This window comes from Notechis scutatus, chromosome 5 (genome assembly GCF_049901735.1).
Source record: "Notechis scutatus isolate UNSWTSFEM ecotype Mainland chromosome 5, rNotScu1.2, whole genome shotgun sequence".
NCBI lineage: Eukaryota > Metazoa > Chordata > Lepidosauria > Squamata > Elapidae > Notechis > Notechis scutatus.
The window spans coordinates 91,681,358-91,699,218 of NC_142013.1; the positions used below are offsets into that span (position 1 = coordinate 91,681,358).

Genomic DNA, 17,861 nt, shown 5'->3' on the forward strand with positions numbered 1-17,861 from the left:
AAGATGCTACCAGATGCCTTCTGATATATTTTTTATCGCCATAGAATAACATAGCTCTTCTCATACAATGTCCCAAATCATTAAGTACATTTTATGGTCAAATGGAGATTAAGATCTATTGCATAGGCCAAAAATTAACACACTGTTTTGAGCTCAAATAAATTTGTTGCAGAGCTCTATGTAAGTGGAAACAAGATAAATAGACAAGATTTACAAAAATACAAGACAAATAGAAAAAAATTAGTAAGAGTCTCTGACAGTATATTTGGACGTTTAAGATTTCTATCCTATTTGATCAGTTAATGATGGAAAGAGAATTGATTATAGTCAATTCTGATCGTTTGACTGAATACAGTCAAACAATCTGAAAGGTACTGAATCCAGTGCCCATTCCATTCAGCTGTGAAAACTAAATACTATCAAACATTAATATGACTGTTATTTTCTTGTGTCACATGCATTTCTGCTTTAACCATGAGTATATGTCTCCAGTGTCATAAGCAATTTTCTTCAGAATTCTTAGGCAGAATATTTCTTGTTGATAAGACTGTATTCTAATTGTTATTCTGTTCCTTCCAGTGCCTTTCTCGTGATGCTGGTGGAAATCTTAGCATTCAGTTTCTTGGAACAGTGGTGAGTAATAGACATTTTATAAAAAAAAATAACATACAGTTTTCATTTCACATTTTATACAAATTTAAGGTACGGTATTCATTTCATATTTCTGTATTTTTTAGTTATATGAAGATTTGTATTTTGATTAAAAGGAGGAAAAATGCCCCCCCCCCATATTTTGAATATTTTTTCTTTCCCATCTTTGCTTAAACTTAATAACACCTGTATGGTTATCTCTGTCTCTCCTCCTCCCTCCTTCCCTCAGATGGTTATATAAGATGGCTAAGGGAATGAACTATGCATCTGGGGAGGAGCTACACAGTTCACTGGCTGATAATTAAGCAATGAATCTGCAAACATTTAGAGTCAAGCAAAATTACAGGTAGTTCTCAAATTACAACAGTTTGTTAGTGACCGAAGTTACAACGGCACTGAAAAAAGTGACATGACCATTTTTCACATTTATGACTGTTGCAGAATCCTAGCTTAATAACTGCAGTGATTCACTTAACAACTGTGGCAAGTAAGATCATAACATGGGCAAAATTCATTTTAAAATGTCTCACTTAGCAACACAAATTTTAGGCAAATTTTATGAAGGCAACATCTTCATAAACAATTTAGATGAAGGATAGAAGAGGAACTCATCAAATTTACAGATGACACCAAGCTGGCAGGAATAGCTAACATTCCAGAAAATAAGCTCATAATAATAGGGGTGACATGATAGCAATCTTTGGTTAACTAAAGGGCTACCACGAAGAAGAGAAGGTCAACCCATTCTCCAAAGCATCTGATGGGGGATAAAAGGCAATGGATGGAAAGTAATCAAGGACAGATCCAACTCAGGGGTGGGCTTCAAAAATTTTAGCAATACATTCTCTTCCCAGTTATTGGGTGAGCGTGGCCATAGTAGCCATATCCTAGTCAGCCTCCTGCATCATGGCAAAGGGGGGGGGGTTTGTCCTCCCTGGGCTCCGGAAGCTTTCCTCGAGACTCTGGGAGGGCGAAAATGGCTTGCCTGGGTTCCAGAGGCTCTCTGGAAGCTGGAAATTGGCTTGTTTCCGGCCTTCCTTAACTTCTGGGAGGCCTGTTTTTTGCCCTCCCCGAGCCTCTGCACGCGCTCTGCACTTACCTGCATCCAAAACGGACCGCGTGGGCCGCAGTGGTGGGATTCAAATTGTTTACTATCAGTTCTGTAGGTGTGGCTTGGGCGTGGCAGGGGAAGGATACTGTAAAATCTCCAGTCAGAGGTGGTATTTGCCGGTTCTCTGAACTACTCAAAATTTCCGCTACTGGTTCTCCAGAACTGGTTAGATTAGAACCTGCTGAATAGCACCTCTGGCGTGGGGACTCCTGGGAGGGGTGGGGTGGGGTGGGAGGGGCCAGCCAGAAGTGGGATTTGGGGTTCTCCAAACTGTGCAGAATCTTAGGTAGAGGAGCTCCCAAACCCATGTGAACCCCCAGCAGCGAACCCCTAATCCAACCTATTGTTTAGAAATAAGGAGAAATTTCCTGACAGCTAGGACAATTAATCAGTGGAACAGCTTGCCTCCAGAAGTTATGGATGCTCCATCACCGGAGGTTTTTAAGAAGAGATTGGAAAGCCAATTGTCTGAAATGGTATAGAATCTCCTGCTTGAATAAAGGGTTGGATTAGAGCCTCCAATGTTCCTTCTGTAATTCTGAATTTCAACTGGCCTTTGTCTGACTTGAATTCTCAGCTGAGAGGAAGCACATTCCTATTTTCCAACAGAATCACAATCAAACAAGAGACTTTTTGTGCATGCCTTTATTGTGCGTGTGTGTGTGTGTGTGTATGAAATGAATTTCTATCTACCATTGTCATGTCAAAGTAAAAGCGGGAAATCTAGAAAAACAGTTGCCACATAAAGCTAGAATCTAAATAATAGCAAAAATTAAATCCGAGTTTAGTCATCTTGGACTATAATAAACCTTTAAACCCAGAATAGTGATAAATAGAAATTTTTGAAACAACAAACTAATAGTGAAAACTCCAAAATGGATCACAGCAGATGATAAAAAGAACCATCACAAACATTTCTAGGTAGTACCAATTTGTTATGATAGTATCAGAAAAAATTGAAACCCAAAATGCAGATGATATTAAGAACAAAAACAAGATCAATTGAAAGTAGAAGAGTAAACAGGAAGAAGAAAAATGACAAGCTGTGTATTTTGAGGAATTATTTATCAAAGTGCATGGGATGAAAGGATAATCTTCTGAATAGCTCCAGATTTTAAAAGTTTCGGGTGGTTGTCTACCTGCTTTCTGCTGAGTATGCAGAGTTGTTAGGCTTATGTAAGGAAGGCAGGTTTTAAAGGGTTAAAGAGTTTAAAGGGTCCTGAGAACTGAGAAAAGAACAAGAAGAAATATAACCCTTTTCTACTGGTAGTCTCTGAGAAGAAAAAGTGAAGAACAGATATGCGTCTGTAACTATGTGGTAAGTTTGTCTTTGTGACTGAAAAGCACAGCATATACTTGTACCAAATGCTGTCCTTCAAGAAAAAGTGAAAGGATTGCAGTAGTGCATGGCCACATTTCAGATGATGAGAAAAGACATTTTATCAGCCCAAAGACAGGACAGAAACAACAGAAACCAGCAGCGGAAACAGCTTTTTATAAGGAAGACAAATACAGGAATAAGATCAACAATCGAAAGCAAGAGACATAGAAGATTCTGCTAGAAATAATAAATAGATTTGGAGCCTTGCAGATAAAATGGGCTGTATGGATCATTCAAGGAAAGAAAAGAGACACTGCAGAACAGAAACATAACAGTAGTAGATCCTTCAAGAGAAGACAGGATGCATCTTTGCCCTCTAAGAAGAGAAAGAAGAGAGTCGTGATAATTGGTGACTCACTACTATGACAAATTCAAACAAATGTATGCTGTCTAGCCATGTCAGCTTGTGAAGTGGCTGTCTGCCAGAAACAAGGATCAAAGATGTGACAGAACAAATTTCAAGACTTTTTAAGTCCATAACATACAATTTTGCTAATATCTGCAAGAACAGATAGTCATGCATAATAATACAGTCCTCTTCCCCCTCCCTCCCCCTCCCTCTCCCGTCCCTCCTCCTCTTCCTCCTCCTCCTGTATCTACAACAAGAAGCACTGGTGAAGAATTAGCCCACATATAAACAGGCATAATTCTAAATTAAATGAAAAACTATGACATCATTTCTAAAGGACTGAGTATGAAGAATCCTCCACAATTTACCTATTGCACTGACTGCAGCCAAAGAAGATGTTGCCAATAAGGCAGAATATTTGTAAAGGTTGAAATGAGGGGTCCCTGGTGCTTTATGACTTGCTTGTTTTCTGGCACATTATCCAAACTAGGTAACACCATCAGTGCTAGTCTTAAGGCTAGACTAAAATGATATTATATTCTTTCTCAGAAACTCCTAAACTGGGCTGTTTTTTTGTCTTAATCATTGTAACAATTAGAATATCGGTTTTTATGGAATGTCCTCAAAACTTATGTCACTTACATAAGATACATCACAGACCTCTTAAGAAAACTTGTAATCTCCCTAACATTTTTCCATTATGAAAGCATTAAATCCCATCATACTCCACAAACATAGACCTAAAGCCACAACTTCTGACAAAACAGCTTTCTTTGCCAACACACCATATATCTTTCTATCCACCAATAACTATATCATCACTGGCAATAACATGTAACTGCAAATCACTGTCTCAGCCATGGGCACATACATATCAAATGATAAAAGTTAGGGAATATGTTTCAAAACAACAGTCTGTAACATATATAATAATTCAAAGAATATGAGATAGTTGCTTGTTCATAGAACTGTTATGTCTTTGCCAGGAACAAGAAGCAGATGGAAAATGAATTCATCAGCTTAGCAATACTCAAAATTCTGGTTTCAGCTAGGGAGCCACAACCTTTAGATGTGAATTCCTGATGTTCTCATTTGCCACTTTTTCTCTGCTGTTCTCTTCAAATGAGGTAGAAGGCTTTTTATAGGGCGCCTCTGAAAACAGGCTGGGAATAAACAGTTTGGAAGAATTTCAGGAAGAAAACAGGGAAATGACTGGTTGCTTTTTGCTCCTGTATTCTGTATCCAGTTAATCTAGAAGTGATAATCAGGTTTTGTCACATTTACTTGTATGTCATATAAATAATAAGACAGATTGGCTCATTGTATGCATGTTGAAGATATGCATGATTCTCTCATGTATATTATTACATAATATATATGTAATATTATGTTTAAGAGTATATTTGAATTTCAACTTCTGTTGTTGGGGATGGTAAAATAACTGGCATATTTAGAATGTAACTGGTGGATTCCCTTTTATTATTATTATTATACGCTTCTACTCTGAATCTCAGGGATACAAAATCAAATGAGGAGGTTAAACCTAATTTAAATCTCATATTTTAAATTAAATTTTCTTTTTATTGACAATATTTTTTAAAATATATAAAGATGAGATATTATTTCTCATTACTCTAAAGCGCTTCAATGATACAAGTAAAATAAGCAGGTTTTTACAATATTTTAACATCTTGAATGCTATTAATATAACCCTTGACACCATATCACAATTAGATTTCAAAGGAAGCATTTCAGATGTAACAGCGATTAATGACAACCATTGGAAACAATTTTGAACTCCATCAGTTTAACTCAGGAGGGCAAACTTAATATGATAATTTATCTAGTTGAATTGTATCAGCTTAGCAGGAAAATATGCAAATGTGTGACCCTTACCTAGCATGTAAATAGCTGCTGTGCTGGTAAATTTATCAGTTCCATTAATGAACTTTGGGGAACTTTGGAATTTTCAGCATTTGTTCCCTTGGAGGCCGGAAACCAAACCTGAACTCATACTGGGACCATTCTGGTCTGCATATTTCCATAATTTGCTGCTGCTACTAATATGACAGCAAGACGCAAATAACTGTTTCTAATAATATCAGATGGAGTTGTGGAGGACAGCATTTTAATGTAGTAAAAGACCTCCCTGTGGGGTTGTTATTGGCACTATAGAACAGCAGTTACACAGTTGCAACAATAGTCCCTTAATTGATTCGTTTAATTAGCAAGAGATGAAGCTTGTGCTACATTTTGTCATCTGAGATAACAGAAAATTATACACAAAGTCTCTGTTTGTACCACACATTTTCCTATTTTTATTAAGTATGGGAAATGAAAGTAACTAGCCCTTGTAGAGCAGATGTTTTAAGGTATATGTTAGAATGCTTTAAAGTTTCATTGGTTTCTCTAGATAAATTGTTAGAAGACACTGATGGTGATTGATCTGTTTGATATTTCTGTTTACAGGGTTTGTGGAAAATTCTGCTGGTCTGTTTTTGGCTTTTAAATTATTTAATTTTACTAATAAGTACTATTCATATAGTACCAGTTACACACTTATGTTTTAGCAGCCCTTATCACACTGAATGTTTATATCTTAAATTCTGATTTAGGCAATTTCATCTGATCTATGTATGCAGTCATGGGATTCAAATTTTTTTATACCAGTTCTGTGGCCGTAGCTTGGTGGGCTTGGCTTGGCTTGGTGAGTGTGGCAGGGGAAGGATACTGTAAAATCCCATTCCCTCCCCACCCTACTAACCTGCTTGCCAGCTCCGTTCTCCTGTGCAGGGCAACAAAAGAAGACCCAGCTGATCAGCTGGGACTTGGGAGGCAGAGAATAGATGTGGACGGGGCCAGTCAGAGGTGGTATTTGCCAGTTCTCCAAACTACTCAAAATTTCCGCTACCGGTTCTCCAGAACTGGTCAGAACCTGCTGAATACCACCTCTGTATGTATGGTACTAGTGAATTACTTACGTTGTGATATTTAACGGAAGGTCATTATACAGCCTAGATTATCAATTTGCTATTTCCAGTGTTTTATTTTGTTTTTTTGCTTTATTTCACTTATTTTTATGCCACTATGGGGCAAAGAGAGAATCAGGGAAACCAAGTGGTTTTCCTGATTCTCCTTGCTAGGGAGGACGTGACTTTTCTCTTTTTCAAATTTGATGTTTGCATGAACTGGGAACCTTAGTTCTAAAAGGGGAATTCTGCATTTGCCGTAATAGGCCTTATACCAATTGCAATTGTCTTTGACTTTTTCCTTAGACAAAGAGAGAATTGTGAAGCCAAGTAGTTTGCTTAACAACTTTATTTTTTGCTTTACAATCACACCAAAAAGGTTGCAAAATCAGACTGGTCACATGACTGCTATGGCACATAATCATCATGGGCAGCCTCCATTATGGTCATATTTTGAGGACTAGCCGTGTAATTTTTATTAAAAGTTTTAAGAGCAATAATAAAAACTAATACAAGCTAAATTAGAATAGAGAAAATGGAAAAAATAGAAATAACAGAAAAGCTAAAAGTGAAATAAGATAAGGAAAGAGAAGGAGAAAAAGAAACACATGAAAGTATAAAAAGGTAGGTTTCTATATTTGTCACAGCAGTTATAAATACAATTATATTTTAAACTCCCTCTTTTAAACTTATATCATGACTCTTCCTTCTGTAATCCAACCAGTGTAATCATCAAAATCATAAGTCATAAATTCATTTTTATGCTAAACCCCATAAGGGGTTTCCAGTCACCAATACATGTAGTCATTATCCTTTCTGTAATCAGAGAAGTCAGTTTGTCCATTTCAACAAGTTCTGTGAATTGTATCAACCATTTCTCCATAGAGGTTAGTGCCAAATCTTTCCATATTAGGGCATGTAGTAATCTTACTGCAATAATTGTATATTGAAATAATCCTGCATGGATTTTTTTCCTAACCCTTTAATCATCAAACCTAAAAGGACAAATTCTGAATATTAATCTTTAAAATTCACTATATCAACGTATGTACTTGAATCCAGTTTTCCGGTTTTCTAACATGTCCATTAAGCATGATAAAATGTCCCTTCGTGTTGTTCACATTCCCAACATAAATTTTAAATGCTTTTATTCATTGTGTTTATATGGCATCATGTGCCAACTATACATCTTATTGAAAATCTCTGTAAAATCATAAGACTGCAATTTTTTAAACTACATATTTTCTCATTGATCAATCAGTATATTATGACCAAAAATCTTAATCCTCTTTATCATACACTCTTTAACTTGTTCTTCCACTGTTTCAAATTTCAACAAGTTTGTACCTTTCTGCAATTACATGCTCATTATCAGTATACAATTGTACTTCAAATTCTGATTTTGCTCCATATCATGAGTCTTTTTGTCTATTTTGAATTTTCCTGATTATTGTAAATGGAAAAATCATTGACAACTATATCCATCTGCTGTTAGCTGCTGTGGTGGTTTAATCTTATATTCACTCTGGTGATTTTCCAATAGTTCCAGATATATCAACCATTTGTCCTTGCTTCCTGTTTCTCTTCTATGGAATCCTTATGCAAAGATCCACAGAGGTGTTTTGGGCACAACTTGGGTTTATATCTATTCCATATTCTCAATATGGCACATTTAATGAAATTATTTTAAAACCCACATTAATTTTAACTTTACTGTGCTGTAAAGCCAAACCTAAGGTGTGACTTTATATTTATATTTATGGATTAGAAGAATGGATCATTAGAGCATGGATTACAAGCTAAATTTTCATTGTTCTTCAAGATCCTTACTCTTTTAGTTTGGACTATTTATATTTATTTAATGAACTGCTAACTGGAATCCATGTGAGATCTTTTATACAACTACATGAAAAGCTGTCTTTGTGATACTTACATCCTGGTATCTTCTATGATCCCCAAAAAAGTATTTAGAAAAAGTTGTACTTACTCTTGGGCAAAGCTGGACCAAAATACTTAAAACAATAGATTACAATTTATGCTTCCAAGTTATATCTGTCAATAAATGTTTATAGAAAAAAGTGTTGGGCTACCTAGAGATTTCCAAAACAAATTTTAAAAGCATAAAATTTTGTTCGGTCTTGATTAGCGTAGGATATCATATGCATGTGGTACCTCTCCTAATTTAGCAAAGATTAACACAACAGATTGCAGTATGAGTAATAGATTTGTAGTGTCCTTCCTGTTTCTCTTTCTATTTGCTTGATTATTTGAGTGGAAGGGAGCTAAATAAGGAACTAATGAAAATGCAGCAAAGAAATTCAATAATAAGAAAGATGGTTTAATACATACTTTAATACAATTAGTAAATTAGTGCATAAAGAAATATTCAAACTTTTAGCAGGACAATAACATTCTAGGAATTACCTTTAAATGATATCTAGTCAGAGGATGAGAAAAAGGGTAGTGAATTGGGTTACTGGTTATCCTTGGATGCTTATGAGTTGTATGTGGCAAGTTTTCTCTGTTTTAATTCTTGTAACTGCCACTTGTTAAGATAGGCAGCTATATAAATCACCATATAAATAAATAAAATACTTAAGAAGAGAAATAAAAATATGTAAATACAGTTCTGAAAATATTTGTAGCCCTAATCTGTGATAAACTCTTTTATTTCTATTCACTGAGCCATGCCATAACAGCCAGATTTGGCATTTGTATGCAGTAAACTAGGAATAGTAATTTAAAATGTGTATTGAGAGAATGAAACCATTCTCTCAAACCATTCTAGAATGTGAATTGATAAGAGCGTCAGTGTCTTTGTAGTGCAGTGATCAGAAATTGATTTCTTTGGCCCTTTGGCAGTGATCAGACAAAAACATAGCTTGGAGAATCGGACATTTTACATATTTGTCCACATTCTTCTGTAAAACATTTTGCAGATTTATCTTATTTCAATACAGTGTGGTATGATTTTTTACATTTAAGCTTACTGGATTTGCTGCTATTTCCTTTCTCAAACCTGGCAGCTTTGTTAACTTAGGAAACAGGTAATGGAAAAGCCGATGCATTATTTGTCCTACCTTGGCATGCGATCAGGAAAACACAGAAAGGCTGGATGGCACCGTTCCTGGTTAGTTTTCTGATGTCACAAATTAATATAAGTTTTTCCCCCCCCTGTGTTTTGCCTTAACATAGAATTTTGTAAGAATACTGATGATAAGTCCCTGCCCTCAGTCATTGAAACCTTGGTCATCTCATGCTTGGACTACTACAATGTGCTCTTGTACCCTTGAAGATCATTCAGAAGCTTCAACCGATGCAGAGTGTGGTGGTGTGGACAGTCTTTGGTTCCCTAGAGTGGCCCATGTTATACCACTGTTCCCACACTGGCTGCCAGTTTGCTTAGAGGTCAATTCAAGGTGTTGTTTATTACCTACAATGGCATGGATCCAGGTTACTTGAGGAACTGTCTCACCCCAATGGGATAGGCAAAGGAGGCATGCTGTGGATATCATTAGTCAAGGGATTTTGGCTGGTGGGTTCCAGAAGAGCCTTCTCTCCCGAGGCCTCAACCCTTTGGAATATCTTGCTCTGAGATGGTATTGGTTCTCACAAGAGCCTGAAGACCTGGCTCTGCCAGTTGGCGTGGGACCCCAATGGGGAAATTTCACAGTGGAGGTGGGTGATTGACTAAGAGCAACTCCCACCTCCCCCTCAAACACTCTGCTCCTTTCCTCCCCATCTTTTAGTTATAATGTGTATTTCTGAAGATTTTATTGTGATTTTATACACATTTATGGTTTTATTTTGATGTTGTAACCCACCCACAGTCACCTTGCAGCAAGATGGGCAGCAAACAAATTAAATAAAGAAATGAAATATAATTCATTAGGATATGTAATGTATATTACATGCTGAGTAAGAAATACACCTCTCACTGCCAACAAAGAAGCATCTATTGATCTTAAATGGGCTTTGGTTCATTAAATATATTAATACAACTAGATTTAATTGTGAGGTGAAAAGTGCTCCATTTGTTGACCTACTGATATGTGCAGACTTTGGTAATATTTATGAGAAATTAAACCCTAAAATACAAGCCTTTTTTTGGTTAAATTCTTATATTATTTAAATATAGTTTCAGATTCTTTTCTTTCGGAAATGCTTCCTTTTCTTCCATCTTCTACTCATTTAATAGTGTTTTAAATGGTCCCTACCAGCTTAGCTGATACAGATGGTGAACATTTTACTACAAAATACCAACAATGCACAATGTATCATAGAGGTAATTTTCTTAGCACTATGCTTGTTCATATGTATACTGATCCTAATGAAATTACAAAGATGTTATGGTGTCCATGTATGCTAGAACCCAAAACTGTATTACTAAACTTAAATAGGTCATTAATTTTGCAGCTGCTTTAATAGGATTCAAAAATAAAAGGCCACCAGGAATCATCTGATGATGATTTATTGGGTTACTTAAATTAATAGGTGTCCTCCAGATTAAAGAGATTATAGCTCCCATGATCATCAGAATGTGTGAATGGTTGGTAACCAGTATGATCATAAACTTTATCAGTACCTGAATCTTAAGGTGGAATTAAGTTCGATGTTGAGGCCAAATACTGCTAGAATTCTAGTGTACTCTATTGAATATGGCTAGCCATATTCTGAACCCTACATTTTATATTTTACAGGGGAAGCTTCTGGTTTGATTACAGAATGTGTAAATTCAGCCATTAGTAAGTGTTGACAAAACCATATAAACTAGGCATCAAAGGCTTTATTTATAATAAAGTAATATCAGTAAGCTAAGAGGATCTCCTATTTATTATACATTTGTGACAGTACAATGAAAAGCTCAATTATGTTTCCAGCCTAACTTTTAATATCTGCAAAATGTACTCTTTTTTTGGCACAATTACTTTTGCCATCTGTTTAGTAATAAATTGGGTTTGATCATTTTCTGTTTTGATTTCCAAACTCCTCTGGCTTTGTCTTAATTCTCATAGTTACCAGGCAAAAGTATCTGAAACACTCCTTTCCCTCCCTTTTTTTATAATACAACTGTTTTTCCCCCTTTCTGTTTTTGTAATAAGAAAAAATATTAGGAGCGTCCTGCATTTCCGGCCCAACTTTCAAACATTTTCTGTACTAACCCTTTTTTTTTAGTCTGTGGAGCTATAGCTGGTATTTAATTTTTTTTAAAAAAAACAACCTGGGCAAGTTTATTTGAACAATGTAAAGTCAAAGAATCAGCAGCAAAAGCAAATATTTCTAATTCTTCTGCTTTTTCTTTAGTGTTTACCCTGGAGTTACTGTCTTCCTTAGATAAAACGATTTGATATTAAACAGTTCCTCTAATTTTACAAAGCTCTGTTTCTTTTTATGGCAACACACACTGTGCAGGAAGGTCATTATGCTGAATGGGGCGGGGGAAGCTGTCAGCATAAAAGAGAAAGTTAATGCTGCACATGTTGGCTTTGTTTATGGGGTTCCTGGAATGTGTTGAGAGTCATTCCAAGCAAGGGCTTGAAATAATTTGTTGCAATGTGCTGGATACCTACTTCACAGGGGTACTTCAACAAGAAGAATCGTTTTTGTTTAAAAGTAGAGTTATATAAATACATTAGCCCAAAGGGTATAGAATATTTAACAGAGTTTGCAACAGAAGAAAACATACTGCATAGCTGCATCTATTTATATTTGTTCAACTTCTTATTCCTTACGGTTAAAAGAAGCATATTGATATTGCATAGAATCAGCTCCAGCTGTAAAAATAAAAAGATGGTGCTCGTGCTCATTTATTCTGCACTTTGACATAGTTAGGATTGTAGTCGAATGCTATAGTGCGTGCATAATATACCTTTTTTTTTCTAATTTCCTGTGAGAACCAATGACTGTATTTTTTTTCATGGCAAGACAGGGAAATATTCCATGATGAACATTCCACCTATTGAACTGTAAACACATAGACAATATTCATGAATCATAGGAATTCATAATGGAATTTTTTTGCACAGGAATAAGGAGTTGGGCTTAACAAGTTCTGCATTTGGTTATTAAATTTTAAATGACAAGTAGGAGAGATGAAATGGAAAGTAACCACCCAGGAAACATTAGAAAGGGCCATCAGAAACAAATTCCTCAGACAACTGAAGCACCTGCTTGAAGAATTTATCTCAAGAAGATAAGTTTTCTTTTTCTTTCTGTGATTGAATCTGGAAGACCAGATTTCCTCTCTATGATTAAAAAAAAATCCATTGAGTCAGACTATCGCTAAAGAAAGCCCTCAATTAATTTCTTTCTTTCGGTTAAGAGCTGACTAAAATGGTATATGATTTATGTCTTGTGAAGAATAAAGGGCCAGGCAGTCTTACGTTTCCACTGTGCCAGAAGACAGTTTAGGCTGACTTAAATCCGTGCAGTTTTTTTCATTCCTATGAAGGAAGGAAATTAAAAAATATTACAAATCGTGAAAACTTAGCACTCTTATTTCACATTGTCTAGCATCCTTGACAACATGGATGATTCAGTGAGTTTGCATTCTTTTGTCTTTAGTAATCAAAGCTTGTGAATGAGTAACAAAGTTTTGGATAAGTGTATGCTCTTCAGGTTGCATTTTTCTCTGTTGAAGTTCATGAGGACTAAGACCATGTATCTCCTTCTCCCCAGAGAATTGCACTGGAAATCTTTTATACAGGTAACCCTTGATTTATGACCACAATTGAACCCAAAATTCATGTTGTTTGGTGAGACATTTGTTAAGTGAGTTTTGCCTTGTTTTATGGCATTTCTTGCCAGAGTTGTTAAGTGAATCATAAATCTGGATTCCCCATTTAGTTTGCTTGTCAAAAGGTTGTAAAAGGGGATTATGTAACCTTGGGACACAGCAATGGTCAGAAGTATGAACCAGTGGCCAAACATTTAATTTTGATCACATGACCATGGGGATGCTACAAAGGTCGTAGGTTTGAAAATGGTCATAAGTCACTTTTTTCAGTGCCGTTGTAACTTTGAATGGTCACTAAATGAACTGTTGTAAGTCAAGGACTACCTGTATAGTGGCAGCTTGTTTCATATGGCTTAGAATATTTCAAGGCAAAAAGATCATGTCTGTTTTGTTGCAGTTATGATGGCTGGAGAAGTAAAAAAGTAGGAGGGATTAGCCCAAGTAAGTGTCCATACATCATGGACTACATGTGGTATCATATATGATATCATGGGAGAAAGGGAAGCATAAAAGATAATTTGCTGAACATTGCTACTTTGAATCTTGGATTCTCCCGTGCTTGTTAATTGTGGGTTTAACTATGGATTCTTCCCTAGTTTACTTTTGAACCTTAATATCCTCTTAGTTCTGTGTGTTAAATCTCAAGAAAAATATGTCCACAGAAATATCTGCGAAAGGACATGTTACCAGTCTGTCTTCCTGTATCCTGGGTCAGATTCCAAAAAAAAAAAAAAAGCAAGTAACAAGTGTGATGCACACATCCTTATAAAAGCAGATGGTGTGATTCAATAAATGTATTACACAGAGGATAAAACCATAACAACATTTTCAGTTTGTTGGTAACTACAGAGTACTATAATAACACCAACTCAAATATTACAGTATATAGTTACAGTACTTTTAAGAATTATAAATGTGGGCACTGGAAACTGCAACATTTTTTCCATTATGAAACTTATATAGAACTCAGAAAGATTAAAAAGGAAATATTCGGAATTCGCATGCTATCTCCAGCATTAGGTCTAAATCCTTTAGGTACATCATTTTGGGGGTGTTTTCATATACTGTAAAGCTAGAATTTTTGATGAATAATAGAAATCAAATACCAGAAATAAATATAGTGTGTCTACAGAAATCACTGTTTATGCTGATCAGGCTTGGATCAGTTATATATAGGAATGACAATGGCAGACCATCTGAAACAAAAAAAAACATAAATTTACAAAGTCGTGCAAGAAACATAGTCTGAAAAAAAGTCAAATAGATTTTTTAATTTTTTTTAACATCATTTTTTGGGAAACGGTAGATTACGGAGTGGGGAAATATGATGCCTTGAGAAGTCAGTTTGCTTAGTTAATAAATAAAAAGGAAATGTTAATAAATATAAACCCCCAGACTATCATTTATTTTTTTGTTATTCCTTTTTAAAGAGTCTCCTGTATTAAAATGTTCCAGTCAGATTCTGTAGCATTTTCATTTGCTTTTAATAAAATTCCTTACTTTAGATCCTCACAGTCCTGTATTTTGTCTTCCTGCTATCTGTCAATGTCCTATTCTTTCCCAGGTTACCAACATGGTTAAAATATGGTTAATATAATTGTTATAGTTAATACTCTGAACTTTTTAAATATTGAAGTTGATACTGAAGTGGTATATTAAAATGGTATATAAACATACAAGGTATATAAATAAATGATGAAAAATAATTACATTGTATTAATATTTGCACAAGATCTCCTTGCAAGCAATCTTAGTTTCATCTAATGACATTACCATTTTACTGATTTAACTTCACAAACTCACTGCTTCATTATCTGTGGATTAAGTCTGATGGAGCATATCAATAAGAAGAAGTTTTATTGTAACAATTTTTGGGTGCCAGCTTTACAAGAAAAAAGAACCCAAATAATAGAAAAATGATTTTAATGTAGAGAAGGAAGGGTTACAAGGTGGAAAGTTCTAGGCATCTGATTTCCTGGTCAGCCTGGGGGAAATGGGATCAGTTAAATGATCAGGAATTAGGAGACTGTCTATTGAAATTGCTTGGAGAAACTTCAATAACCTCAGAATCAGATATGCTGATTCTACCACTTCCGGGATGCGTTGTAAGAACGATGTAAGGCATCTCTTGTTGAAAAATGAAAGATAGTGTGCAAAAATACTGCTCAACATTGAGAAAACTAAGACTATGACAACAGGCAAAGCCAACTCAATGTTGACAACCTTGTAAGAAGTTACAGGCTTTATCCATAAGCACAAAAATACCTAGAGGTGGTAACTGTAGCTATAAAATAAAAAGACCTCTGTTATTTGGGAGAAATACTGTCATAGATCACAGCATATTAAAATGCAGAGACATCAGTCTGCCACCATAAGTGTATATTATCAAGGTCATGGTTTTTCCAGTTTGATATGTCTGTGAAAATTGGACCATTAGAAAGGCTGAATGAAGAAAAATTGATATAAACTGTTCAAAAGGAACAGACCTAACAAAAAGTTGCATTATATGTAGGAGATCACTACCTCTATACAAAGATGCATAAAATCAAGGATGAAAGCCTCCTAAAATGCATATGGGTTAATATAAAAGGGAAAAAAGAATGACATTGTAGCTACGTTGCTACAGGCCATACACTTAACCACCAAGCAGAAAAGAACAGATAAACTTTTTGCTAGTCAGTTAACAATGTATGTAGGAAACGCACCACAGTAGTAATGGGGCATTTTAACTACCCTGATATCAACTGGGAGACAAACTCTGCATCAAGTAAGAGATCGAACAGGTTCCTGACTAACCTAGCTGACAACTTTGTCATCCTAAAGGTAGAGGCAGGAGCTAGAAGAAAAACTATCCTGGACCTAATTCTTACTAACAGAAGAAATGATAAAGGGGATTGATGTTGCAAGGGGACAGTAACCATGTCATATTGGAATTCAATATAATGCAATATAATTCATATTGGAATTCAATATAATGTTTTTTTGGAAAAACCGGAAGTGACAAAACGAGTCTAGATTTTGGCCTACAAAGCTTGTAGAAGCCTGAAGAAGCCTTCCTCAAGCCTTTGGGAGGCCGAAAAAGGCCTCAAAACAGGCTGAAAATCAGCTGCGAGGCGCCAACATGCGCAGTAAGTTTGCAAATGGCTCTGCGTGACACCTGTGGCACGCGTGCCATAGGTCCATCATCACGGCTATAGACCAATCAGCCTGACATCAATATCTGGGAAGATACTGGAAAAGATATTCAAGCATCAGATCTGCAAACACCTAGATGCAAAGTTATAACTAGAAGCCAACATGGGCTTGTCAAAAACAGATCATGCCAAACCTATCTTATTTCATTATTTGACAAAGTGACTAAATTGGTGAATCAGTGAAATGCTGAGGACATAATATGGTTGGATTTCAGTAAGACGTTTGACAAAGCAGTCCACAACCTACTTCTTGGCAACCTAGAAAAATGTGAGTTAGACAGTTTCACCACCAGATGGATTTGTAACTGGCTGTAATTATAATGGAACTACATCTACACAAAAAAAAGTAAACAGTGAAATACACCAAAGTTCTGTCTTATGGCCAGTATTAGATGAAGGAATACAAAGGGAACTCATCAAATTTGGAGTTGACATCAAGCTGGCAGAATAGCCAACACCCCAGAAGATAGGCTCAAGAAGATCCAAATGGATCTTGACAACTTGAACACTGGGCCTATCTAACAAAATGAAATTAATTGTAGAGAAAAGCAGAAAAATCAAATGCCACAGGTACAGATTAAGTGAAACTTGGCTCAATAGCAGTAACTGCAATAGGGATCTTAGAGTCCTCATAGAGAATCACCTACATGTGAGCCAGCAGTGTGCTGCAGTTGCCAAAAAAGCCACCTCAATCCTAGGCTGTATTAACTGAAGAGAGAAAATCAAAATTGCATGGGTACTGCTTTATAAGGCCTTTATGAGGCCTTTATAAGACTAATTCTGCATCCAGTTTTGGTCACCCTGATATAAAAAAGATGTTAAGATTCTGGAAAGAGTGTAGAGAAGAACAACAAAGGTGATTAGGGAACTGAAGGCTAAAAGATATGAAGAATGGTTGCAGGAATTGGATACGTCTAGTCTAATGAAAAGAAGGACTAAGGCTGACATGTTAGCAGTTTTCCAATATTTGAAGGGCTGCCACAAAGAAAAGAAGGTCAATTTATTTTTCAGTGCACCAGGAAGCAAGACAAGAAGCAATGGATGGAAACTAGCCAAGGAGAGAAGCAGCCTAGAACTAAGGAGAAATTGCCTTCAGAAGTTCTGAGTGCTCCATCACTGGAGGCTTTCAAGGGGAGCCATTTTTCTGAAATGGTATAGGTCTCCAGCTTGAGCAGAAGTTTGGACTGGAAGACCTCCAAAGTGCCTTCCAATTCTTTTGTTTCTATGATTGCAGAATAAATCATTTAGTACCAGATGATACAAAATCACTGGAGGCACTAATACTGAATCTAATACTGAAGATTGGGGGGGGGGGGGAACGATGACCGAGATTATCCAAAATAATGGATGAGTGATTGGGGAATTGGGGATTGTTTAATTAACACATTTATATTCCAGAAGATGAAAGGTTGTGGATTAAATTTTAATTAAAATTTGAAAAAAAGAAACAAATTGAAAGGATATTTAAAT

At 35.9% G+C, this 17,861-nt stretch overlaps 1 protein-coding gene across 4 annotated transcripts in view; it reads left to right on the forward strand.

The window, feature by feature from the left end:
* Positions 1-17,861, forward strand: part of PCCA (propionyl-CoA carboxylase subunit alpha) — a 232,525-nt gene that overhangs the window by 174,901 nt on the left and 39,763 nt on the right. For all 4 annotated transcript variants that reach the window (XM_087967316.1, XM_087967315.1, XM_087967314.1 and 1 more), the window contains one exon: positions 580-633. In XM_087967316.1, coding sequence (XP_087823442.1) covers positions 580-633 — 54 coding nt within the window. The remainder of the gene's footprint in view (positions 1-579; positions 634-17,861) is intronic.